This window comes from Pyrgilauda ruficollis, unplaced genomic scaffold, assembly GCF_017590135.1.
Source record: "Pyrgilauda ruficollis isolate IOZ18807 unplaced genomic scaffold, ASM1759013v1 scaffold74, whole genome shotgun sequence".
Classification (NCBI taxonomy): domain Eukaryota; kingdom Metazoa; phylum Chordata; class Aves; order Passeriformes; family Passeridae; genus Pyrgilauda; species Pyrgilauda ruficollis.
The window spans coordinates 403,047-430,631 of NW_024529266.1; the positions used below are offsets into that span (position 1 = coordinate 403,047).

The 27,585-nt window shown below is 37.7% G+C and overlaps 1 protein-coding gene across 1 annotated transcript; it reads left to right on the forward strand.

Moving 5' to 3' along the window:
• Window positions 1–25,201, forward strand: WDR41 (WD repeat domain 41). Its single transcript, XM_041486122.1, has 13 exons — window positions 1–144; window positions 4,183–4,298; window positions 7,141–7,189; window positions 8,818–8,949; window positions 9,337–9,399; window positions 9,854–9,965; window positions 11,289–11,351; window positions 13,111–13,221; window positions 14,539–14,723; window positions 17,554–17,675; window positions 18,679–18,767; window positions 22,321–22,454; window positions 24,275–25,201. Exons 1-13 carry the CDS (start codon window positions 94–96, stop codon window positions 24,425–24,427), a joined length of 1,380 nt encoding a protein of 459 aa, XP_041342056.1. The 5' UTR covers window positions 1–93; the 3' UTR covers window positions 24,428–25,201.
• The last annotated feature ends 2,384 nt before the right edge of the window (window positions 25,202–27,585 follow it).

Here is a 27,585-nt window from a genome sequence, read left to right on the forward strand (position 1 = left end):
CCTGTCGCTCGGCGCTGCCGGCCCGGCGGTGCCGCAGGACGGGCCGCGCGCGGTGCCGCAGGAAGGGCCGCACGGCTCCCGGGCCCGCTCTCCATGCTGCGCTGGCTGATCGGCGGCGGCCGGGAGCCGCAGGGCTTGGCGGAGGTGAGGCGGCTCCCTGCGGAGCCTTACGGTTGGGGCTGGTAGTGCCGTGAGGTCGGGATGCTCTGGGCCACGGCCTTTCCCGCTGGGTGGGTCTTGGCCTGCGAGGGCCGTGCTCCGGGCCGGGTCTCGGCCTGCGAGGCAGTCGGACTGATAGAACGGATTACGGGCGTCCTCGAAGAGAAACAGGGGAGCTGGGAAAGCACAGAAGCGAACCGCAAGGACTGCGTGTACGTCTGGGCACTTCAGTTCAAGGAGAACATTGAGGGAGAAGAGGAACGGAGACGATGCAGGATTTGGACCACAAGTCCTGTGTGGAGTAGTTGGGGGAGCTCGGTTGGTTTTATCTTGGGGAAAAGGAGGCTCAGGGGAGATCTTGTCACTCTCTCCAACTACATGAAAAGAGGGGGTAGCCCTGGGGGTTGGTGTCTTGACCCAAGCAACCAGTGACAGGAGGAGGACGCAGTCTCAAGCCGCACCAGGGGGGATTCAGGCTGAGCATCAGAAATAATTTCTTTACAGAAAGTGTGATAGATATTGGAATGGAATGCTCAGGGTGGTAGTGGAATAAGCATCCTTCGGGGTGTTTAAGGACTGGACGTGGCACTCAGTGCCGTGGTCTAGTTGACAAGGTGGTGTTCATCATAGGCTGGGCTCAATCTCGATCTCAGACGTCTTTCCCAGCCTAGTTGATTCTGTGAACAGCAGAAAGACCCAGCTAAGCTCCTGCTTTGCAGGAGTTATGTATGGTGTGTAGCTTTCATGCAGCTCCTGCAAGTCCTGCTTTCAGGACTCTGAGGTCGATAAAGTAAGTTATAGGCAGTAAGTTGTTATTTATATGTCACAGTAGTTTGTAGTAGCTTACCAGCATTTCTTCTTAGTCCCTCATCCATAAAATATGCTTTGTTATCGAGTGTACTATACACTGACATCGTTGTTGCTGCCCAGATTAAGAGTAATATTACTGGATTAGGGGTAGAGATTTCTGGAATTTTCATGTCTCTGAGAGGCTGCTGAAGTTCTCAGCATGGAATTAACAAGAGTTAATTAAAAGTATTGCTGCACTCCATGCTCTTAGTGCTTTTGTGATCTAGACAAGTATGAGGAAGTAATTATTTTTCAGCTGTTGTTCATGAGCAAGTTATGCCAATATTATGATTGACTTTAAAGGTTCAGTACTTAATTTGGGTCTGCACCAGGCTGGAATGACAATGTGTGGAAATACCTCTGACTTTTGTCATCAGTCAAAATGCCAGTTGGATCGCAGTCACATTTGCAGGTTTGTGTGCAGTTGTTTTTAGAAGGAGGATAGGAAATATGATGCAGTTTTCTAAGATGTTCTAGAAAACTTCATTGTTGTGTGTCCCTCTCCAAAGTTGAGACTTTGGCTGTGGTTTATGTGCTGTGGTTTGATAAAGCATGAGCATAAATCAAGCTGTGGCCCGCTTCTTCCATTCTGCCATTCATGCCTTGGTTAAATCGAATCCACAGGACTTCTCATTGTTTTGCTCTCACAGCGTTGTGGAATAATAGTAATAATTTTGCTTCTCAGTTGAAAATCTGAAGAACAAGTATTGCTGAGGGTTAGTCCCTAGACTTCCCCCCTGCCCCGCATGATGTAATATTGTTTCATTTAATAATTTTCTTCACCATTAGTTTTTCAATAGTTCTGCATCACCATTAGTTCTTCAGTACCTCACAGCGTGTGTGGGCTATGGACTTACGTGTTTGTTTCCTGTGCTGTGACTCAGGCAGATGTGTTAAAGTGGCATTGCACTGGGTGAATAGAGGAAGCCTCTGGCAAAGCTGTCCTAAGTTTGTGAAATAGAAATTTCTCCTTACCCATTTCTTTTTTTTTTTTTTTTTTTTTTTTTTTTTTTTTTTTTTTTTTTTTTTTTTTGAAAATGTGGAATCAGAATTTCTTCAGTTGATGGCCAGCCTCGGTGTTCATCTAGTCAGGGTGGCTCTGGTGGTGGGAGCGCTTCAGTGCAGGAGCATCGTGGTCTATAGGAGCTAATCTGTCATGCTCAGTGATGCATAAATCAGTATTCCCGTGTACTCTCATGTCCGTGTTTTTCATGAATAGCTTTTGAAAATTCCACTTTTTAAATGCTTCACATTTTGGGAAGCTTTGAGGTTGAGATGAGCATTTTGTTGTTTTTTTTTTTTTTTTTTTCTAATTACTGTAAAGTTGCTTATAGGTCATGCATAAAAATGTCCATGTTGGGAATAGATTCCATTAACATCAGTATCCAGCTTTTACCTCTAAAAACTTGATGTTGCTACAGGACAGTCCAGTTAGTAGTTTGTATAAGAAAATAGATTTCTTCAGAGAAAGAACACTCATGTAACCAAACACTTGAGTACATATTAACAAAGATCTGAAGAGAGCATACCTTGTTGTATGACATTTCTGGGGAAAAAGATGCTATTTGTTCTCATATATAAGTACCTTATCAGCACTGTACCTTTCAGTATTCACAGGCATTGTTAGAATTAAGATTAGGCATATTGTTCAAAAGAAATAGCACCATCTTGTATTGAATAGGAAACAACATCAGACTGTAGAATTGGGGTGTTAATGATACAAATTCTGAGTTTTTCAGAATGGTGTTAAAATTGTTTTCTGAATGTATGTTTTCTGACTGTAGTATTGCTATACTGAGATTTCCTTAGGATTTTTAGAACACTCATTTTTTTAAAGGAATGTTTTGATTAGTTTATAATGGATTAACTCCAAGTTATTTAATTTGTTATTACAGCCATGCAGATTCTATTTGCATTATTTTAAAGGGGAACTGCTGTTCTCATGTGATTGCACAAAATGAGGAACCGTTGCTTCATGAAATGCATCAGGTAGCACAACATCAAGATAAAATCACAGGAGTTTAATTTAAAAATTAAGAACTCTTAATTTTTAAAATAACAATAGGTTTCTTTCCATGCATGTTTATTAACTATGTCATTCTTAGTTTCTGAAGAATATTATCATAGTACCAATATCAAAGTAATAGAAAATAATTTATTAATCCTGCAAGAAAAAGTTCAAGTTTCTGGGGATAACATGTTTGTCTTTCATGTGGTGTTACCTGTTGTGTGCTGGATGTTGTACAGTGTTCTGTAGTTGCTGTTTTTACAATGTACATCCTGTTGAAGTTGTCAAAGAAAGAACAGTCTTGGAAATAGTATGATGCTGACTGTTGTGTAAAATAAATCTAAAGGGGAGAGAGTGCTGTCACTGAGTAACTACTGAGCTATTTAGATGGTTAAAAAAAAAGTCTGACAAGTTGTTTCAGAATGTTTAAGATCTTGATTACAAAAAAGTTGTCTTGAAATAAAATGATGATTGAGATTGGCAGAACTATTCTACCTTGAAAATGCAGTTCTATGCAGTATTTTATTGACCCTGCCTAGTGATCAGCTTGCTCCAAGTGATTGATTGTTCTTTTAATTAATAGTCTAGTCGGGGGTAATTGCAGATGCTGTTCTATAAAATGATTAATCATTCTCTGTTTTTTTAAGCAGTGTGCTGTGGTATTTTGTGAATAGAGTACCAGTGGGTGATTTATATGTTATGGAACAGAACAGCATTTGTTCTTATTTGTTTTAAGTATGTTGTCTTTATATAGGATTTTAAAATTGAACAGTAGATGAAAGATATGAGAGGTTCACAGCCATCTCGTATGAGGTGTAATTCAATGAAAAACTGAATGTACAGTGAATTGAGTCATGGAGCTGGCTTCACATGACAGCTTATAACTGAGCTGGGTTTTCATCTCACTGTATCAGCGATTAAATCAGTACAAAATGTTTTTGTTGAAAGAAAATGCTATATTGTAATTTAAAATACGTACTAAAGAAAGCCATTATTTACATGAAATAACAGGAAATTCTATTTTATAATGATTTTCATTAAGGCAAAATGGTATTTCAGAAACTTTACACATGGGTCTGTATGTAGATTGTTAGACATTACAAAGACCTGATGAAAATAATTATGTTAGTACAAATAAATTTACTTCCTTTTTTTATGAATTTTAGAAATCCTCTGTACAGACAATTGGTGAAGAACAAATACAGAATCCTTACACGGAGCTCCTTGTGTTGAAAGGCCATCAAGATATAGTACGATTTCTAGTGCAAATAGATGATTACAGGTATGAAATGCCATTTCAAATTGTTTCACGATGTCCTTGGCAATATGTTTGTAAAAATGTAGTAATATTTTAATCCTGTCTTTTGGGGGGTGAGAGCTGGAAAAACTGGAGTTAAGTCAAGGCATGAATACTCTCTTTTCTTGCTATGTTACTGTATCTATTGGCTTCTCTTTTAAGTCATACTTTAATGAGAAAATAATGGTGATAATGTTACATTTCTCAGTACAGACTCATTTGTTTGTAAGAATTGCCTTCAGCTAATTCATCTGTTCTTTTTCAGTCAGTTCCTGGTCTCAGTGCTGCCTTCTGTACGTGCATAGATTCTCACAGGACAATATGTAGTACCGTCTGCTGCTGTTCTGACAGGATGCATATGTTCTATGTTTCTGAATTGAGGATAGCTGTTGTTTTACCTTCTGGTTCTATGAAAGAGTGTAGTAGACTCCTGCAGATGTGCTGTAGAATTGAACATGACATGTTCAACAATGAGTGTTGCTTTTCCTTTCTTTTTGATCTTTTGTTGCACTTTCTTTTGATGCTATAGTGCTAAATTCACTTGAGCTTTGGTTAATGCAATTTTTTTAGCTTTGCAAGTTTTAAAGTTTTTAGCTACTTTATTCAGAATGACTACTTCGCAAAAGTCAACATATACTTAACCTCTGCATTACATGTCTCTTCCAGTTTGATCTGGTTCAACTTGCTATACTTCTTTGAAACCTGATAGTTTCTTTGTTTCTGTCCTTCAGGTTTCAGCTATATGCACCTTTCTGTATATTTCCTAACAATCTCTATCTGTAACTTCTGAAGACTGAGTTATCTATCTTCTGAGAACAGTTATCTAAAAAAGCTAGTTAAGAAGATGAAATAATTGTATTTACCTTTGTCACTTAAGAAGTGTGACTGAGAGAATAAATTATGATAGTGGTACATTACAACCTAGTTTCTCTTCTAGTTTTCTCTAAATTTACTTGCATGTTCTTTAACGTACTTCTACAAGAGAAGAAATAATTTTCTGGCCGTAAAAGTAAGGTTTTGGAGTCTTTACTCAGTCATAAAATGTAGTGACTCTTGACTGATGTGGAGAATTAAATAGAAAATGTTTAGTGACTAAGAACATAAGTAATAGACAAGATTAGCTCTGTTAAGGAGCTGTAGTAATTTATATATTTTACAGATTAGACACAGAAGGGAAATTCTAATATAGTCATCAATACACTGCATGAAGTTAACTTGGTCAAGAGTTTGTTTTATATCCTTGCAGTGTACAGCAGGTGTTTCATGAAGGAAGGTTCTCTCCCTCCCCATGCACATTGATTGGAAGAGATGCTGGTGGTCTAGAAATGCCCACAGATTCTTATTTTCTAATATTATATATCTATCTATCTATCTATCTATCTATATATATATATATATATACATAAATAAAATATCACAGAAGACTCCATGGAGGATTTTACCTTGTCGGTTTTTATTTTAAATGTCATAAATATATATATGTATGTCAGGAAACTTACATACTTTCTTACAACATTTATTTTTCTGTGTAGTAGTCCACCAGAAGAGTCATATAAAAATGGAAGAATGTTGTGTGGTTTCTTCAGTCTTTTTTCCCCCCAGACAAGTTAGCAAAATAACACGTTTTCAAAGTACATTTTTCTCAAATGTAAGCTGAATATGTGTAATTCTTCTTTGTAGAAACACCACAGTATTCTTAGCTTGCACATGCAGTCTTATAAAAGAAGTCTTTTACCATTTTGGCCTTTGTTATTTGGTGGCAGGTAAATTACTAAAGCTAAAATAATGATAATCATTTTAAAACTAAGGCCTCAGTGGTGATGTTTAAGATAGGTTATGAAATAGCATGTGGATAATGAGTGAATTCTGTAGCTGGTTAGTATTCTGAGAGTTTGAGGAGTTTAATAGAACTATTTCAGTTGTTACTGGCAGTAATTCTAAATTTTATTTATCAAGAATATGGTATTTTAAACACATGATAATATTTTTCACTTGATTCTTTTCAGTAAGACTAGTATTGTTACTCAGCTTCTGAAATGTTTTTGTTTAGTTTCTGTAGCTATTCCATTGTGTGCTTTTTGTCAACTGTTGTAAGTCAAGTTTCACGCTTCAGGTCTTTAGATAATGTCATCTTAGTGAGAATTTTACAGAAGGATTTTCTTGTTTTCTCAGTGCCTTCGCTAAAACCAGTGAGTGGAAAATTTTCTCATATTGGTTTTTGAAGATACTAAATAAATCCTCTATGAATGTAACAGAAAGCTGGTTGGTTTTTTGGGTTTTTTTTTCTTGTTTGCTCTTGTACTTTTTAAACATGAAGTAAGGCTCTTATTGATTGGAAGATCACTAAAGAAGGCTAAGCCTCAGCAAGAGTCTTCCAAAAACTGGACTGAGATAAAATTGCAAGTAATACTCTAGCCTTTGACACATAAAATTAAACAGAGTTCGTAATACATTTTAAGAATAGATTTTTTTGTTGATCATTTGACCATCCCTTGCTCCTTCAGGAAACAGACAAGGTTGTAGATGATGGTGATGATTACTGGAAAAGACCGAAATGACCCATGAAGGCATTTTTTTTTAACTATTGGAATTCTTAAGTCTTGTTCTTATATTAGGTATATGTTGATAATCACCTATTTAAATATACTATTTCAGTTTGAAACTGTAATTAGGATTTACAAATACATGTTTATTCTTTAAAGACTGAATCTGATATATCTTATAAGCATTTTTACTTCCATAAGTATTTACTGCTTTTCCATTGCATTACGCTATACTGAAGTTTTCACTTAGTTATGGTTCTTTGTTTGGTTTGGTTTTTTCCCAGGTTTGCATCTGCAGGAGATGATGGAATCATATTTCTGTGGAATGCTCAGGTTAGCTGTCTCTTTTAGGGTGGCTTGTGTACTCTGGACAGGGTAGAAGTTATAGAGAAGAGGTGGAAATGTCTAGGAGCAAAAAAAAGTGGGAAAAATAAGAATTGATGCAGAGCTAATGTTTGAAAATGTTTTACTGTTTAAATGCAGAAGTGTGTATGAAGTTGTGACTTTATTTACTCTCTGAAAGTATGTTCTGTGTTTGCCATAAATGCTGAAATGCTGACTAGTAACTCAACAAATATGTAGCACGATCCCAAACTTGCCAGGATTTTTATATACATTTAAGGTTTAAATACATTTCAGTCACTCTATTAGTAATACCTCTTTAGTATGACTGATTAATGGAGAGCTATCACAGAATTGTATTTAAAATATACCAAAATCAGTACGAATTAAACATTTCATGCTGTGCACGAACACACCCTTAATTGCTTGCTGTGGTAAAAACCTTCTTACAACTTTTGAAAACCTTAATAAGACATTAGTTTTATCATACAAACGGTGCTCTGTAAGTGTGACACCTGCTGTTTTGCTCTACTGCTCTCTTTCTCCATATCATTGACAAAACTGTAGAGAAGCAATGAGCATTAGGTAGGTTAAGGAAATCTAGTATGTGAGTTACATTATTTAGCGAGAAGTTTGAAGTGTATCAGATATTCAGCTGAGGGAGAAAAAATCACAGACTTTAAATTTTCTCTAAAATATTCTGAAAAAATTTATGTGATGTTTGTAATGGTCAGGAGAGACTTGAAACTTTTCTTTTGGGCAATTTCCACTAGTGCTTTGCTGGTTTTGAAAGCCTTTTATAATTTTATAATTCTATAATTTGGAAAAGTAAAGGGATTTCAATGTTAAAACCCACCTGTGTAAATATATATGCCCAGTATTCTGAGCAGCTTGTGAACATAAAATTAATTTAGATATCCAGTTTTATGAACTGAGTTTCATTTTCTACTTCTGTAGTACCTCTATTGTGTTTGTTAAAGCAAATCTTTGTACTTTTAATTTAAAACATTAATCCACATCTGTCAAGAAATTTGCACTTAAAATTACCCTGTATTTTAGCTGTATGTTTAAAATGCCAGTTTGCTTCTGCATGTTTGTTTGTAGGGTTTTGCCATTTAACTAAAATGTCAGTAGAGTAGCTGTAGTTGTCTAAAGCTTGAATCTATATATAATGTGCATAGTAAATAAATCTGGCAGGAAGTTGGCCATAAATATATGTCAGGTTTTTCCAATAGTTAAAATTTAAAGAAACATTTTCAAGTAAGTGTTTGTCAACAAACCTGAATTGCTGTAGCATTTATAAAGAAGGATGATTAGCCAATATTTGCCTTAAAATTAAATGAATTTAATACAGAATTTTGTTCTTAAGGGCTTTTAGAGGTTTTTTATTCAGAGAGTGATTTGCATTATGTTCTTTAAACTAACTCATAGTATGTTATTTAATTTAAGGTCTTGGACAGTAATGAAGGTAGTAACTAGAAAATCTTTAAATTTCTTTAGGAAGGGAGATTTTAGACTCATAGTAATTCTTGCTTTAAAAAGTCATTTAATACCTATATTTGTACTACTGTAGGCATTTTGCTATTTTAACCTTAGTTTTCCATGGGTTTTTTTTTCAGACTGGAGAAAAACTTCATGAACTTCATGGGCACACACACAAAATTACAGCTATAGCACCATTTTCTTCATCAGATGTTACTGAAGAAAAAACAAATTTGATTATAACAGCATCAGCTGATAGAACCGTTATTGTATCCTTTGATCTGGGGAGAGTTTAAAAGTCTATAGGCTTCTTGTGGTTTTTACTTCTAAAGACAGCACTGACAATCTGCAGTCATCTCAGAATTGGCTGCAGCCCATCTCAGAACTTAATGGCTACCAATACCCACTAGGTGTAATTAGATTGGAGTTTCCCTAGTTATTGTTCACATGTAGATACAGCCCTTGCCACAAAAAAAAATCAATCTATAACAGGCCTTTATGAATATATCATTTAGGCCAAATATTGAGATGACTGTCAGGGTTTAAGAGACTGAATCTCTGCATACCCCTTTCCTAATCTGTCATTTAGTTACCAAAACAGCATTTACATTTATGATACATAGAAACCTTTCAGTTTCCTTAATGAATAAAGACAGGTTTGGGACTGCACTAGTGGCAGGCAGGTTCAGAAAGTGTCATGTTTCCATTCTACTGTAAAGGTACTGAGGAAACTCTGTGAATGTCTGTTGTTTTATACATTAAGCTATTTTGTCTGGCTCATGGGTCATGTGGGAAGGTGTGTTAGAATGAATGGCATTGTTTTATTTAAGAATAGGTACATAATGAATGGCTGAGACGTGGGCATAATTCTTAATTTGTTTTTGGATCTCTTAATACCTCGGTTTTCTTTTTGAGAGGAGGTAGATCAAAGGCAGTGCTGTGACTTGGTTTTATTACTGTGTTGGAAAAGGCGACCTACAGCATTTAAAGTTTTTGCACTGTTGGTGAAAAATTTAACATATTAGTGTGTAATTAAATATGTATTTCTCAGAGACCTTGATACTGTATTTCATAGTACTTACAGATTTTTTTAACTAAAGCTCATGATCATTTCACTGAGAAATTCCCTGAAGAACTTTTGCAGGAGACATATATCTGATTTTTGTTCTGCAGTGTTTGACAGTTCTACAAAGACTGAATGTATGGTTGTCTGGAGGGAGTGATCTATGTGTTTGGAACCGAAAATTAGATCTCTTGTGTAAGACCAGTCATCTTACTGATGCAGGTAAAAATGGAAATGACTCATTATAGCTGTTAAAGTGCAAGCGAAATTGATCTGTATAATGATGCAAAACCAACTTGGCAAATTAATTTTAATTCTAATGATAACATTATGTATTAGAGCCACTCTTTATTTTTTTAAATGTCAGATTTAATAGTTTCCGAACTAATACCGCTTTTAATGTTCTGTGCTGTGTGAATTTTAGAATATCTCAGATCTCAATAACTGTATATTATCTTGGACTACAGGGCTAGAGCTCAGATGCTGAATTATGTGTTTGCTGTAACATGTACCAGATCCTTTGACTGGCTTTTTGTGTGATTGAGTGGGAGTTTTATTATGTTTCTATTAAGTGAAGCTTTCTAATAGCAGAGCAGTAAAGATTACTTTTTTATTGTTAAGAATCAGTACTTCTGATGTAGAAAATGCATGTTTTGGTAGGAATATAATAATCAGAAATCACTATCAATCATGCTTTTCTGTTAATAAACTTCTATATTATCTGTCCACGTGAAGAAAATTTTGCATGTTATTGCTGTACTTCACCAAGATGCTTACAAAGCTGTGAATCACCTTCAAAGGTGGAACTGATATTGGCCTTATTTTTGTCATAAAGTAGTGGTAGGCAAAGCCTTCTGAATCCTTGAGGATATTAATACATCTTTTGGTTCAGTATGAAATATCATGCTAAATACCAGTTGGACTGTGATGCTTAGCATAAACTGCTATTGAAACTTCGGTACAAGGGATCAATGGAATGTGTGGCACTGGCCCTCTCTTCTGTCCTAATCTCTGACTTCCTTTGTGGGAAAATTCCTGTGGAATTTTCCTCTAATGGTTCTTTGGCACAGGGTGGGGAAGTTCTGTGCAGGATGAAAACAGATGATAGCAAGCTGGGTATTTTATCATATGCTTCATTCTTCTTTGTCTTGCTCTGTACATTATTTTAGAATTGTGCATACTTGAGGTAGTATCAGTATCTAATAATTTTGGTACTGCCTGTATTTAGAGCTGCAATAATTGTCATGGTGTTTTTAATACTGTCCAGCATTAGAACATAAATATCTTAATTGTATTTTAAATAAAAAGATAATTTAATTTCAGCTTCACCACAAGTTTGATGTTCAGAATTCTGCTTGATTCAGGACCAAAACTCCTGACCTCTGTTTGAGATAATCCGTTCATTTCTGATGCCTTTAACTTCAGGCAATAGACTTTGGTTTTGAGAAGTGGAAAGAAAATTGTTAAGAACTTTATTAATAAGGAATTAGCAGTTTGTTGTGTTTTCTTGTGATCAATTAATATCCTTTCCCCCTTTTTTCAAAGGCATCAGTGCTTTGGTTGAATTGCCCAAAAATTGTGTCGCCGCAGCAGTTGGCAAAGAGCTAAGTGAGTATCTTGCATTTTCCGGTGTTCATGTTCCTCCGTAACAGCTGCTTAACAGAGATATGTGTGAAGAGCACTCTGCTGGAATTGTATAGAAAAAGTAAATGGTGTTAGGGTGTGGTCAGCAACATTTTTTCTTTTACCGTTGACAAAGAGGGGACTATACTAATCTTAATAATTTTTTGGAAATGTGTATGACGTGCAAAACAAAACTTTTCTATATTTAGAATCATAGAATCACTAAGATTGGTAAAGACCCGCAAGATCATTGGGTCTAGGCTTTGACCAATCACCATCATGCCAATTATCATAGAACTAGGTACCATATCCAGTCATTTCTTGAACACCTTCCGGGATGCTGACTCCTCCCTGGGCAACCCATTCCAATGTCTAACCACCCTTTCAGTGAAGAGATTCTTCCTGATGTCCAACCTGAACCTTCCCTTGAACAGCTTGAGGCCATTTCCTTTTCTCCTGTGACTTGTGGCCTGTGAGGAGAGGCTAATGCCCACTTTGCCCACTACAACCTCCTCTCAGGTAGCTGTAGGAAGTGATAAGGTCTCCCTTTACTCCATGCTAAACAACCCAAGCTCTCTTGTCATAAGACTTGTACGCCAGACCCTTAACCAACTCTGTTGGTGTTCTTTGGACACACTCCAGCACCTCAAATGTCTTTCTTGTCATGAGGGACCCAGAACTGAACACAGAACTTGAGGTGTTGCCTCAAGTGGCTGTTGTGGCCTCATCAGTGTGGAGTACAAGGGGACAATCACTACCCTGGTCCTGCTGGCCACATTGTTGCTGATACAGACCAGGATGCCACTGGCCTTCTTGGCCACCTTGACACCCAGTGGCTCATGTTGGTCAAGCAGGACCTGTCTTAAACCCATGTTGTCTGGGCCTGATTCACTGGTTGTCCTGTATGCACTGTGTGATCACACTCAAGATAATTTGTTTCATCACTTTACATGGCACTGGGGTTAGGCTGACAGGCCTGTGGTCAATCCTTCCTACAACCAGTTGTGTAGATGGGCATCGCATTAGCCAACCTCTATTTGACTGGGACCTTCCTGGTATACGAGAACTATGGTAAATGACAGAGATTGGCTTGGTGAGCTCTTCTGTCAACTCCCTCAGTGTTAGTGTCACCTCTCCAGATCTGATTATTGCAATTGACATTTGTTCTTCTGGAGAAGGTCTGGAATTGCTTACTTGAGCTGTCAGATACTCAGATTCTCTAGAGCCTTCTTATCCTGGGATGTGAGGTATGAAGTATTGATGATCTCTAACTATCCAAAGCTATCATGAGTAGCTTTTATAGTACCCTTGAGACAGAAAAGAAATTCCAAGACTGATTAAAATAAAGTCTTGATTTCTGATAATATTGATTGCCTTACCAGAGGATATTGCATTGTTTTTGAATATTAATGTTTCAGATAGATGAGTCCTCAAGAAACATGTTCCACTTTTAGTAACTTATCCATAAAGGTGTCTGATACTTTTCACTTCTGACCAGTTCTCTGAATTTCAGTTACTAGGCTGAAGTGTTTTATCCTATATTTACTGTTGTTATGAGGCCTTAATGGTAATGCTGAAATAAGTGCTTCCTGTTTTTTGATGTTATGAGTGATCATAAGTGGCTCTTACATAGTCTCACTTAGTATCTTTAATTTGTGACTCTGAAAATGTTGTTTTATGTAGACATAGCTCCATCTTATTCCAAATGAAAAAGCTCATTTAGACAATTTTTCTATCTTTGAAGTAATTTTTAGGCTGAGTTCTTCTAACAATGGGTCTGAAGGTTGGAATATCCTTGAAGTAAAGCGCCTTGTTGACCATCAGGATAACATTTCATCATTAGTCAGTGTTAATGGTAAGAGCAATTTTATAATATTACTGGTTTTGTTAATTACCAGTAGGATATTTCACCTATGGAGTTTTTACTTGAACCAAAGTTTTAACTGGAATGAAAATTAGTAACTAGTGGAAGTACCTTTTGCATAGCTGCAAAGATAGTGATATGACAAAATATAATTCCTTTGTTTATGGATAAACAATGAAATGAAACCATGTGAGTTGTAATGTAGAAGAGTCAATGTCATTGATGGAAATGGAACTCTTGGTCTTTCTGTTGTGAAAGTTAAAAATGCTACTTTTTTTGTCTTGTTCCTTCTTATTCTTAAAATGGGATATGCAATGCCACGTCCCTTGCAGTTGGAGTCCTAAGATAACTGGAGATTCTGAATGTGCAGATGTAAGCCTGCGTATAGATCCTCTATAGAGAGGATCTGGAAGCTGATATGATCTATGCTGCTCATTAGGGTAATAGGGTAATCCTGAACTAATACCTGAAATTCTGTCTGCTCTGCTGCAAGTATCAGACCTTTCTACTCTTTTCTTCCCTGTCTCTCTCTTTTTTTTTTTTTTAATTGTTTTTGTTTTTTATGGCGCAACCCCATAGCCAGGAAAAGGTATTACTGGTGGGATAGAGAGTGTGTATTTATCCTTGGGTGTATCTGTGTCTGCCTGGCTGGCACAAAGGGGCTGTTACAGAGGTAGCAAGAGGCTGGAAAAAAGAAAACTTGGATTCTATGGTACATGTTTCTGAGCTTAACTGTTGCCATTATTTTTTCCTTTTTGAATATGAAAGGCAAGCAGTGTTTGGCTTAAAAAAGACAAGATGCTACCTGCATCAAATACTGTCGTAGAAGTTCCTTTCTACATGTGATAAACAAAGTCATGGGCAGATACTTCAGTATTGCCATTAACTCATTCATTTAATTTGTGATCAATATTTCTATTTATGGCAAAGACATACTTTGTTTGTGTGGGGGATGTTGGGGTGTGCTTCTCCAAGGAATAGAAGGGCTTTGTATGTAGAAATGAAGTTCAAATATTTATACACACTTCCGGTGATGTTCCTTGCCTTTGCAACTCTGTTGCTGTGTACTGTGACCAGTGAATGTTCTCCTTCTTAATTCTAATTTTACATAAGCACTTGTCTGAACTATGTTAGATAATTAGATGAGTATTTACTCAATTGTCCAGTATTGGCCAGTCAGTTATGCTTTGCACATTCTACATAGCTTTAAACAAATGGGCTGTCTTCCCTTTCTATGGAAATTTATTGTGTGAAATTTATTTTTTTAAATATAATGTGATTTCTATGTGTGTTTTTCTTCCCCTTCAGATTTGACTTTTGTGACAGGTTCTCACATAGGTGAGTTAATAGTTTGGGATGCACTTGACTGGACAAAGCAGGCATCTGAGTGCAACTTCTGGGACTCCTCTGTCCATCCAGATGTACAACCAGAAATTAAGTTATCCCAAAGCCCACATGAAACTTCAGTTCAACACTTAACATCTGATGAGGAGGTAAAAAGCTTCAGAGTAAATAGCTTTAAGTAAGCTAGGATGATCTTACCACAGAAGACTGAATGGTTTATGTTTTCAGTTTCCTTGTTATAATATGAGAGGCTTCTTTTAAATGTGCACAGCTATTTTACATGGTCAGTGGTTTTTATGTAAAATATTGGCTGTTGACCTCTATGAAGGGTTTAATATGTTGATGGTATGGAAACTAACATGATGGACTGTCACAACAGCATTTCTTTTTGACTAACAAAGATTTATTACTTGTTTAAAATACCACTAGAGAAAAGTAAATATGGGTGTGTGTTTTGATGGTATGCATCTTTTGTATTCCAGCTTCTGGAAATACAGTTTTCCCAGTAATGCACCTGTTTGAGCAGTTACAACTGAGGTTACTGTGAGAATACTGTGGGGTACTATTTAAGAGCAGGCATATGTCTATGCTTAGTAGTATATCAGTATTGCTCTTTCTGTTCAGGTGGACTGTACAGAATTGTATACTCAAATGTTTCCAAGATCCTGTCTACTATAGTCATGCTTTAGAGATAAGTTCTTGGTCAGAACACTCAGTTAGAACTCATTTATTGTACAGCAAACACTAAAAATACTCAGGTTGGTATTTAATTTTGTGAAATGTTACCAACATTTCACAAAATTAAATGTGGCAAAATAAAAGATCTTTCATTGTTGAGGTACAGTGGGATTTTGTTTGGGGCATTACTGAGAATGATTAAGAAAGAGATTCTTGGAAATGGATTCAGATATATAAGCTGCAACAAAATAAAAGCTGTGGAAAAGCCTGAATATAGGGTAATGCCTGATGCATTTGCCTCTTTCTGAATAGAACTTTCCTAAAACTCTGGAGAGAGAAGTACTGTACGGTGTGGGGGGCTAAAAAATATATGGTTGCCCTTAAAGGTGGGATATCCAGCGGTTTTGTTGTCAGTGCTTATTTCTACAATGAGCCAAAAATTAATTTTATTTAGGATTAGTTCTGTAATTTGGCTTCAAAACACCCTGATTCCATACTTGAAAGCTACATATGATGTCTTTTAAGGGAGTGGGAAAGAATTTGAGGAAGGACAGAAGTTTTCAAAACACTCAATGTGGAATCTGGGGCTGCTGTCTTCCATTCATGGAACTGAACTAAATAAATAGCTGTGATTTTTTTTTTTTTTCTCATTGTGAGAGTTTTGAATGATGGGAAGAAAAGGTGGTTCTGGTGTTACATACCAAAACAGAAGGTGCTTTTAAGGTAGTGCTGTCTGTATTGTAAAGCTTCTTAAGGATCTTCTTAAGTGTGGTGCAGAAATATATTTGTCTAAGATATTATTTTGTTATGTGCTATCTCAAATAGCAGAGCAGTACTCTTCATGTTAAAAAATAGTGTAAAATATATGTTTGCTCTGTTTTCCAGACTTGGTAGTTAGGTAGTTGGAGAAGATAAACTTGTCTAGTTTGACACTGAGTTTGTAGGCAAAACATGATTTAGAAACAAATGGGATGGTAAAGGTTTTCAAAACTAGGAAACAGTGTGAAGGAGTACATCTGCTGTCCCCGTATGTGTGTTTGGCTTGCCTTTTAATAGAACTGTACCTTTTATGCTTCATATGTTTTATTTTCTTGGATTTTGAGATGACCAGGATTTTGCCAGGGCTTGTGAACAAAGAAGAGTGCTCCATGAAGAGCATCTTTTGCAAAGCTGTAAGATTGTGTGGATCAAGGTGGAAGAGTTATGTGGAAAGTCATTGCATTTGAACGTTATGCAAAACTAGGATAATGGGCTTAGTGGTTTGTTTTTTTGTATTGATTTGGTAATGGTGGTATCAGAAATCTATTCCGTTTCAGTGCTCCCACAACAGATACACATAAAGGGAAAAAAAGAATAAAAACCTGAATGAAGAGTTTTCAACAATGTCAAAACATTGATGAATATATATAGGAAACTTTAGTCAAAAGACCCTGGGCTACAAGTTGTACAAAATGTTGACAGACATGTAGTGTGAATTGTATATGAGATATTAATGTTTGGATTGTGTAAATGGAAGCTGGCTGTTCAGGGAAATGTTCCAGAACACTGTCATGTAAACAAGGCATGTTCAAAACTGCAAATGAGTACTGAATGGAAACATTTTGCACTCCTCTGGTGCTGAATATTAATCATGTGTACATACATGGTATTGTACACTTGTCCTCTTTAAGTTCATCAAAAGACATGAAGTGGTCCAGGTCCAAAGACCTGTAAACTGTTTCTGGTGTCTTAGGGTCATGATGATTATGAGATGGAATGCCTGCAGTCTTTTAAAGAAGAGCATTGAATGCAAAATGCAGAATTGTGTAATACTTCACTATAAGAGAGTTCCTTTTCTGAATTCAGTAGAGCTCAAATGCTTGAGCAAGGTCTCTTTATCCATCTCTATCTTCAGTTAACAATAAATATTAGTTTTTCTTGATAAACTTTCAAAACATGAAATAAATATTAGTATTTCTTGATAAATTTTCAAAACATGGGGCATTGTTTTCCTGTAAGAACATAAGCATTTAATTACAGAACTGTATTGATTGGTTGATATCCTTAGTTTCTGCTTAGACTGTGAGGAACAGGATAAAAATACAGACATAAAATTACTGCTTAGAATATAGGATCATATCCCACATTTACTTTTAAAAAATCCATCTCTTTTTATAACTTGCTAATTTCATATGTTTGGGATAAAGCAGTAACATGAGGACAGAAACAAGGTAGGTCACAGTATCATTGGAAATCCATTATATGCAAGGTGATCCTTCAGTATCTGTTTCTGTAAGTTGTCCTATTGAATTTTCTTTCCAGTGTGTGTTTGCTGCTGTTGGGAAAGGCATATACGTATATAATCTTCAAATGAAGCGTGTGATTGCCTGCCAGAGAACTGCTCACGACTCCTCTGTGCTGCACATTGAGAAGCTTCCAAACAGGTACAAAAAACATGGTGCATTTTGTTAATGCAATAAAGAAAAGCAAAACTTGAAAGGGTGACTAGAGACAGACTGCAAAGCTACATTGGATTTCTAGGGCAGGGACTTTATTTTCAGTTTGAGCTGCTTTTATTAGTTAGAGCTTGTTGATCTGATTTTGGAAAATTTGTCATTGTAATTCAGTGGGAAAAACTGTATTCCGGTATGACTAGTACACAGGCTGAAAATATTTCAGCTATTTTTAGAATCAGATTCGATGAAGCACTTTTGTCTGTATTGTGAAAATATAGCTTAATGGCATTTTACTTCTAGAAAGCAAAGGCATATAGCATATTGTGAATATATTTTCTATTAAATATTTTATAACACTTGAAATATTTTAACAAAAATTAATAACTTGCAGTTTTTGTTTCTTATGGCAGAGTTTCTAGCTGGAACTTGTTTTGACAGCCAACTAGGACAAGTTGCTGCATATATATGTATATGCTCTAATATACTATAGATAACAGTATTAGATCCCATTATGTTCTTGTTCAATGGGGCAAAATCTGCCATAAGATAAAAACTGAGGCTTTGGTCTTGTAAATGCATGTATTCTAAGCTGTTCTAAACATGTAATGAAACAGAGTACCTTTCCTTTCATAATTTTTCTGTAAGAAAAAATATGGTTTTGCTTAATGAAAGTAAACTTACAGAAACCAGTTAGAGGAACTGTGTTTGCAGAGTCTAGACTGGTTGTGTTTTGGTTTACATAGTGGTATGCTTTTAATATGGAGTTGAAAAGGTCTATTTTATTCCACTTATTCCAAATGTCTGTTATACTTTGTTCTGCTACTAATGAATTTTATTTTCTGTGGAACCTCTGTACACCCTGCTACATTTAAGAGTTCTAGTAAACTTGTGTGGAACCTGAGGCACTTACTGTCTCTTTCATAGAAGCATCACAAGGTGATTTGCACAGGTAAGTATCCATGCTAGTGTTGCTTATCAACTGTTTTTACAGGCAGCTGATCTCCTGTTCAGAAGATGGCAGTGTGCGCATTTGGGAACTCAGAGAAAAGCAGCAGCTGCCAGCTGAACCAGTTCCGACAGGTTTGCTACTAGTGGGGAGTGAAAGGAGCATTTAAAAATCCAGTATCCACCATATAGGAGTAGAGAGGTTTCAGGCTTTGTAAAGAGAGATAATGTCTTGTGTTTAACTGATTACAGGAGCGGGAGGGAAACTGAAGAGAGCGTGGGTGTTCAAGTCCTCCAAGACCTGATATGGGGTGATAGAAGGTCCAGCTGAAGCAATTCTGTGCCATCAAGCTTACTTACAGTTTACAGTTGTATGAGCCGATTTAAAAAAAAAAAAAAAAGACCTGACAAACCTTCATCCTTTCCTCCTTGTACCAAACAGTACTGATTTCTATACCATACATGAGTAAATAGTTGCAGGACCTTGTGACAAAAGCTTGCAGATAAGCAGCTGGCAGCAAAAAAAAGTGTTTTCCACATCTCCTCTTTGGACTTGCAATTATATTGGGGCTTAGTTTGGAGCTGTATCCAAACTCACATACTGCCTCTGGGCTCTGCAGTCCTCAGAACTAGTTGATTGTGTTACAGGGAGCATTTTTCCAAGTACATTCACAGAATCGTAGAATGGATAAGGTTGAAAGGTTCTACAGTGAGTCATGTGGTCCAGCCTCCCTGCTCAAACAGGGTGATCCTGGAGCACATGGCACAGGATTGTGTCCATATGGTTCTAGAGTATTCCCAGCGAGAGAGACTCCACAACCTCTGGGCAACCTGTTCTGGTGTTCAGTCATCCATACAGTAAAGAAGTTCTTCCTCTTATTCAGGTGGAACTTCCTGTGTGTCATTGTCTGCCCATTGCCTCTTGTCCTACTACTTAGCGCCTCTGAGAAAAGCATGGTCCATTGTCTTGATACCTCCCTTCAGATACTGATAGACATTGATGAGGTTCCCTCTCAAGGCTGATCAGGCCCAGTGTCCTCAGCCTATCCAGATGCTCCAGTCCTCTCATTTTTTTTGCAGCCTTCTGCTTGACCTGCTTGCTTTTCCTGAGGAGTCCAGAACTGGACACAGCACTCCTGGGGAGACCTTGCTAGGGCTGAGTACAGGCGCAGGATCACCTTCCATGACCTGCTGGCAATGTTCTTCCTAATGCCCCCCAGGATACCATTGGCATTCTTGGTCACGAGGACACGCTGCTGGCTCATGGACAGCTTGTTGTCCACCAGGACCTGCAGGTCCTTCTCTGCAGAACTGCTTCCCAGCAGGTCAGCCCCAGGTGCCTGAGGCTCTTCCTCCCCAGGTACAGGACCCTTCATTTGCCTTTGTTGACTTTCAGATGGTTCTTCTCTGCCCATCTCTCCAACCTGCCGTGGTCCCTGAAGGGCTTCACAGCACTCCAGAGTGTTTGCCATTCCTCCCAGCTTTGTGTTCTCAGTGAATTTGCTGAGGAGGCACATTCCACCTTTTACAAGTCACAGATGAACAAGTTAAATAGTTCTGGGCCCAGTCATGAACTCTGGGAGACAGCACCAGTGACAGGTCTCTGAGTTTTAACCCTCTGGGATCTGTTGTTCAGCCAGTTCTCGATCCACCTCATTGTCTACTCGTCCAGCCTGCATCCCTGAGTTTGTCTATGAGGATGTTGTGAGACACAGTGTTGAAATCCCTGCTGAAGTCAAGTAGACAATATCCGCTACTTTCCCCTCATCCATCCAAGTAATTATTTTATTGTAGAAGGCAATTAGGCTGGTCAAACATGACTTTCCTTTCTTGAACCCATGCTGCCTGTTCCTGATCATCATCCTGTCATTCATGTAGATAGAGATGGTCTCCAGAATGAAGTGTTCCATCACTTTCCCAGGGATTGAGGTGAGGCTGACTGGCTGGTAGTTTCTGAGGTTCTCCTTCTTGCCCCTTTTGAAGACCAGGGTGACATTTGCTTTCTTCCAGTCCTCAGTGCCTCTCCTGATCTCCATAACCTTTTAAAGATGATCATGAGGAGCCTTGCAATGGTGTCCACCAGCTCTCTGAGCACTCGTGGATGCATCCACTCAGGACCTATGGATTTGTGAATATCAGGTTTGCCTAGATGGCTTCTAACGTAATCCTCCTTGACCAAGGGTGTCTTCCTTCCAGCATTACTTTACCCTGCTCTCCTGGGTCAGAGGATACTGAGGCGACCAGAACAGTCACTTCTCTGAAGCGAAGTACAGTACCTGACTTCTCTGCATTCTGGTCTACAGGGTCCCTCCGTCCACTTAGGAACATGCCCACATTATCCTTAGTTTTAATTTTGTTCTTAATGTGTTTGAAGCCCTTCTTGTTGTCTTTGACACCCTTGGCCAGTTTTAATTCCAGATGGGTCTTGGTATTCCTTGTATCATGTTTACTTACTCTTACAGCTTCTCTATATTAATTTCAAATGGTCTGACTCTGCTTCCATCTCCTGTGTATTTCCTGCTTATGCTTGAGTAATGACAGTTGTTTTGTAGTGCTTGCTACTCTTTGACCAGGCTCCCCTGCACACTGGCTGTTGTGGTCTTTGACAGGTGCTCTGGACAATATAGTTCATATCAAGGACTGGGAAAAGCAACAGACTGTTGCTCTTCTGTAGGAATTTTTTTATTCAAGGTGTGAATAATTTTCCTGATGTATCTTGTTTACCTAGCTATTCATCTCTTGTTGGTAACTTTTGAAAATGTATTTTTGCCGTCTGGGTTGATTTAGAAACAGTTTTTCAGGAATATTCCGTCTTCAGCATTGCTGGTTACAGGCTGATCTACATAGTGACAAGTGGTATTTGGTTCATTAGAAATTTATAGCTTCTATGAATCAAGATGTTTGGAAAAAAACCTTAGGGACATATTGCTGTTGATTTGCACTCTTTTTATTTTAGGCATCTCCTGAGAAGCTGTTTGTCTCACCAGTTATCTCCCTTGCACCAGGGCCATGGTTTAGCACAATTCTAGTTTTATGTGCTGATAGGGCTGAGGGAAGGATTGGGAATAAAGTCTGAACTGCATTGTCAACAAAACCCAACCTCCTTACTTGTGTCAGTACTGTTACACAGTTCTGGGGGCTGTGGCTGTGTACTTTTGTGCAATCTAAATGGAACATGTGAAGTACTATCTTTACACTCCACATCTGCTGATAGGTTTGCTGAAGAAAGGAGGCTATGAGCCAGCACTTAGATGCTGTAGTGCAGAACTTACAGAGGAGAAATTGGCACTTCATTTTTGTGCTCTTTGCACAAATAACAATTTAGGTGGGCAGAGCAAAGATAAACACCTGCATAAACTTGTCCTGCATCTACCTTTGCTGTTCAGTTCATTCTTTTAGGAAGTCTTTGTATTTGTTCCTAAATCTGTGTGTTGTCTCATCGGAGTGTGTAATTCAGCATGTTTTCTAAATTACATTAAGTGGGACAAGTAGCTGTGTTTCCGTCTTCCTTCAAGATGAATAATCCTGATGCTAAAGGGCTGCACAGTACAGTGCTTCTGTCTTTGCCATACAGAGTGTCCTGCTTTTAGATTTTATGTGGCTTTTGTAGCTCTCTCTTTAGCTAGAAGAAATAAATTGTATTTGTGATTTTTGTCAAAATAAGAGATTTTTTTTTTCCACCTCTCAGGGTTTTTCAACATGTGGGGATTTGGAAGGGCAAACAAGCAGGCAAACCAAGCTGCTAAGAAGATGCAGGAAAATACACCTGTGTATTTCTTGGAGCTAGTTGGTGATTTGATTGGTCATTCATCAGCTGTGCAGGTAGGTCAGCTGTAGTAAGAATGAAAAAAAGTGAATGTTAGTAAGTAACATAAATTTGACAGTGTTTTTTGAACTGTAACTTTTGACCGCCTGGCTCTGGAGGCTGGGAGCACGTTTTGTGATATCTTTAGTGCAGTGTGAAAACAGTAATACACACTGACTTAATATTCTAATGACAACTTGCTCACTGATGCCTGGGGACAGTGTTTGCACATAAATGCTAGAGATAATCTGACAGACTATTTGGCTTCATTTAGAGACTGCAGACAGTACAACTGGGAACTGTGTACATGACCCAGATTTCATGTGAAGTTCACAGTCTAAAGAAGGGCTCCTACAAAAAAAACCCAAACCAAAATACACGGAGTAATTTCTTAGCCCTCTGTGCTGTGAGCATTAAGGAGGTCTTAACTTAAGCACTACAACCAGTATTATTCCATGCTTCTGTCTGCCTAAAATAGTGTGTGTTCATATTAAATGGCATTTTCCCTCCACACTTTTCTGTCACAAGGTATTGGTGTAATGAAGCACTTAGTTACAGTGGACTTCTATATACATTCTTGGCAGGAGCAGGGGGAAGGGCAGCTAAAAGGAGGTGGTGTGGTTCTGGAGTAGCTTTGCTCACAAGCATTCATGAGACAGACTGGATTTCAGACTGCTGCTGCTAAAACCTGAAAGCTTTTCTTTAATAGCTAAGGTGAACCTTCCTGCTAAAGGGATTTCTTCAAGGCTCTCTTTCCCTTTCTGTCATCCTTCTTTTGAAAAACTGTTGGAGGGGGGCTTACCCACTTGGAAGGTTGCTATCTAAGCAAGAGGACATAGTGTATATAATTCAGCAAGAGACACAAAGAAGGTGAGAGGCTTACGTTGGGTCTTGGCTGAGATGCACAGCAAAGGAGTAATGGAGATGATGGTGGATGTGATTTCCTGCAATGTTCTACATATGGAAAATTTTTGGGTTTTTTAAAATCTGGGAAGATGGGAGCTGTTGAGGAAGAAAATGTTGAGTAGTGATGAAATGTGATGGCCAAGATGAAGACTTCACAGACTATGTCTACTGTAACCCTATAGCTATTAGGTTACTGCTCCCAGGGCAGGTAGGCTTTTGCCTTTTGGCTTCCCCCAGACAGATCCCTTTAACAAACTGAAGAATTAGGGCATTGTGAGCGTGCCATAGTGACATCACTGGTTCAATTGGCTGTCATGTTGAGCTGCAGTTAGTGGTTAATTTTAGGCAGTCTTGTGAACATCTCAGAGGTCAGGGGTTAACTCATGATTTGTCAGCTTCATTGGTGTTGCAAAATCCTTCCTCTGGTGCTGTACTTCCCTCCAGTATTGTGTTTCTTGCTTGTTTGACTTTCTCTCTGTGACTAGGCATGTGTCTGTCACAGCTGTTTGTCCTTTGATCTTTCCAGGCCTGCTGCTAGTACTCTACTGTTTTATAGGGGGGAGGGAGGACAGTGTACCCTGTGAAAAGAACACTTCTGTTCCCAATAAACCAGATCAGAGTTCATGCAAGTCACTCTTCTACTGCTGACTTGAAACAAGTTTCTTCAGAATTCTGTCCTTTAAATTCCCTATCTGTAAGGCTTCACTGCTTTTTTTAGACAGAGATCTTTCTGTATGAAGTGACTAAAGAGTTTGTTTTTGTGTAGCAATTTTATGGCATTTCTAACATACAGTATGTAATTTCTTATTCCTGTTTATAAGCAGAGCCATTTCAGATACATATGTTTGTTTAGTCCAGCTATACACTAAATAATTAAGCAAGCTGACCATCTCATGCAAGCATCATGGTAATAATAGTTGTTTCATTGCAGATGTTCCTGTACTTTGGTGAACTGGGATTGGCTACATGCTCTGCTGACCACCTCATTATTTTGTGGAAGGATGGTGAACGAGAATCTAGCCTCCGCAGTTTAACACTATTTAAAAAATTGGCACAAAATGGTGATTTGCAGCTCAGACTTTAAATTGTTTGAATACAGGCTGTATATATGTAAACTGGATGTGTTTTAAACATGAGTGTAAAAAATCTGGGAATCTGACTACTAGTAGGGCTTACACTTAATGTCATGTGTTATATTGGAACTTCTCTTAGTTGCTACTGTTCTCAAAGGGGGATTTTGCATTTTGTAACACTCTGTCCGCAGAAATGGCGTTCTCTTGAAAGACTGAAGGTAATGATGACTCATTAAATAGTTTCTAATATTATTCCAAATGTTTAAAATTATCACGGGTGAATGTCAAAATTAAGAAATTGTGAAATACGTTAGATGGATCATAATTAAAGCAGTTGAGAGTATCCACAGAGCTATGTGCAGGAAGAAAGGATGGGAATAAATATGCAGCTTCCTGCTCTATGTAATGTATTTCTAGAAGCTGAACTTTCCTCACTGATGGCTCAGATTTGTGTGTATACAGAAAGCCGTGAAAGAAAGCATTGTCAAATAGAAATTTTGCATTTGAAGTTAATATCCTGCACCAATGGTGAGAAAGAGAAAAAAGGTAGGTAATGCCAGTTTGTCAGGTTCTAAATTTTGGCAAACTGGCGTATACAGAAACTGTTTATAGTAGTAGTAGCTGCAGTTTTACTTGGATTAGCCTACATTACTGGAGTTAATACAGCATTACCATTACACCATTACCAAGTTTAGTGTGCAGTGTGATTAGTTTAGCTTGGTCTTTCCATAGTGCTTTCATCAAATTAAATTGTATCTAATAAAGAGCATTTTTCTTACCATGAATTTTCAGAATGTAAAATCCTTTTTTAAGCAGTAGGATTTGATATTTCAATAGTAGTGAAACTGTGTTTTGCCATATGAATTGTAAATTCTCAACTGAAGTCTGGCTTCAGAGAAATCTGCACCGAGTTTGTAAAGTAAATAGTATTTCAGGGTTAAAAAAATAAGTAGCTAAGTACACAGGTACTAAGAGTCTGTGATAACAGCAGCTAAACAGGAGTAGGGAAAGAAATGCGAACTAAAACATAAAGCTCAAACCACAACAACAAAGACACAAAAGCAAAAAACTAATTGACAGACAAACAAGCAAATAATCCCCTCTCCCCACTCCCTGCCAATGACAAAAAACCAAAAAATGAAACCAAGTTAAACCCAGAACTTATACAAAGAGAGCATGAGGGAGGACAAGATAATGAGTGGTACATTACCATTTGAACAGAGAAGAGCTTGGAAAAAGGGAAAGTTTGGGAACTTAGTGGTCATAAAACTATGTAGAAGAGGGTGCTACTCAGGTTCACTCAGAAGATACAGCACTTAAATGGTATAGGAATAAATCTTGTGCAACTTTTCAGTGCTGTGTCTTCCCTTGGAATCAATGAGAATTGTTTTCAGTACAGGAAACTACATGGCTGTAATTCCAGACTTCAGATACAGTGGTTGCAGTTAGTGCGATTAAAACAAAGGGTTAAGCAGATTCTTGCAAGAGCAGAAGCAAAAGAGAAAGCTCCTAGCTTCCTAGAAGAAACCAAAGAGCCTTTTAGACTTGCTTCCCCCAGCAGCAGTGGGCACTTTCCTTTCTCCCACCACTCAGAAGCCCACCTTTGCCTCTTGAGTCTTATTACGAGACTGTAATCTTCTCTGGAATGCAGGGCAGAGGGGCAGTAAGATTTTGAGTTGTAATTTTTCCCTACCTTAGGTTGTACAGCTAATCTTACTTGAGTATAGAGCTCAAAATAACGTATTTCAAAACCACAAAACAGATGGAGGAATTGTTAAATTACCATCTCCTTTCAATTCAGGGAGGTTAAATCAGTGTTAAAGCTTGAGCTGCTTGTTCTTTGCTAAGGCTGACTATTTTGTTGAATCATGTAGGAAAGGCATGTGGATTACAGCTGAGGATAACATGCCTTTGGGTATATGATACTAAACTTGAGAGAGGAAAGCATGTTAAGTCTACATTGCTTCAGCTTGTCTTCTTCACCAGATGTTGCATTTTTGGCTTACCCAGGAGAAGCTGGGGAGATAAAATGTCTCTTTGGATCGTTTTCCTTGTTTTAATTGCAAAATAACTATTTGGTAGTATATAGTGCTTGTGTGTACACATTGTTACAACACCTTTACAGTGAAAGTTTATGCAACTTAGGTTTTTTGGCGAGCCTCCTGCTATCATCAGTTATAACTAGAGAGAAGGAAGGTTGTATTTTTATTATCTCTTCTTATAGCATGAGAACAGCTATTTCCTTTTTATTTGACTGCTGTTGAGAGAATACCTGGTAGAGAAATAGACCTTTTTAACTGAACAGTTCTAGTCACAAAAGTCGCTATGCATTTTACAGACATGTAATTCAGCTTTAAATAGTCCTACATGCATGTATAAATATTTATATTTATCAGAAGTGCCAGTTGTTCTCAGATACACTCCATTGGCATTAGATCTCCCAAGGGTCTCTTATTTTAAATAAGGTTGACTTAAAAGTACTGAGTTCTTTGTGTTACAAATGAACTTTGAGTGTAACAGAGAACATATCCTACTCCTTTCTTAAATGAGAGTTTGTCACTTGCTGTTGGGAGATACAGTGAGCAGAATTATGGTGACCAGATGAAACTCGTACATCTAACTGATGCCCTAAACATTGTTCCACCTTGCAGTAACACTGAATTCCTTATGTTCACATCATGGAAGTAAATATCTTTGTCAGACCTACTCTTTATACTTTTACAACTCTGAGGTGGCTGTTTTTACATCTGTGCACTGACAACAGCATGAAACAAGCAGCTGTTAGCAAACTGGACTAGTCCAGGAGATCCGACACAACTGGCAGATTATGATTAATCTGTACTGTTTTGTTTTGCTATTAAAGAAGACCTATATCCATGCAATTTTTTTTTTTTTTTTTGTTAATCTCACTGTGGGAAGAAATGCAAGATCCTGCAACAAATATATTGATTCTGTATTCATGCCTTGGCCTCAGTTCTGGTTCACAAGTAGAACTTTATTTTTTTGATGTCTTCCACTGTTGACATTTTGTTCTGTGTGACAGAAGTGTGACAAAAATTATGAATTAAATGTTTTACATGGATGTGGTCTTACAATGTTGCTATATTTAACAAGTTAAATTAACAAAGCTTAAATCTTGGGAAATTCTTTTCTCTAATGCAAGCTGCAG

Bases quoted from the DNA above. Each gene is read 5' to 3' on its own strand.
- WDR41 (XM_041486122.1), top strand. From the start codon at position 94: ATGCTGCGCTGGCTGATCGGCGGCGGCCGGGAGCCGCAGGGCTTGGCG. The intron at 145-4,182 runs GTGAGGCGGCTC...TATGAATTTTAG, and splicing joins AGCCGCAGGGCTTGGCGGAG to AAATCCTCTGTACAGACAAT. The intron at 7,190-8,817 runs GTTAGCTGTCTC...TTTTTTTTTCAG, and splicing joins TATTTCTGTGGAATGCTCAG to ACTGGAGAAAAACTTCATGA.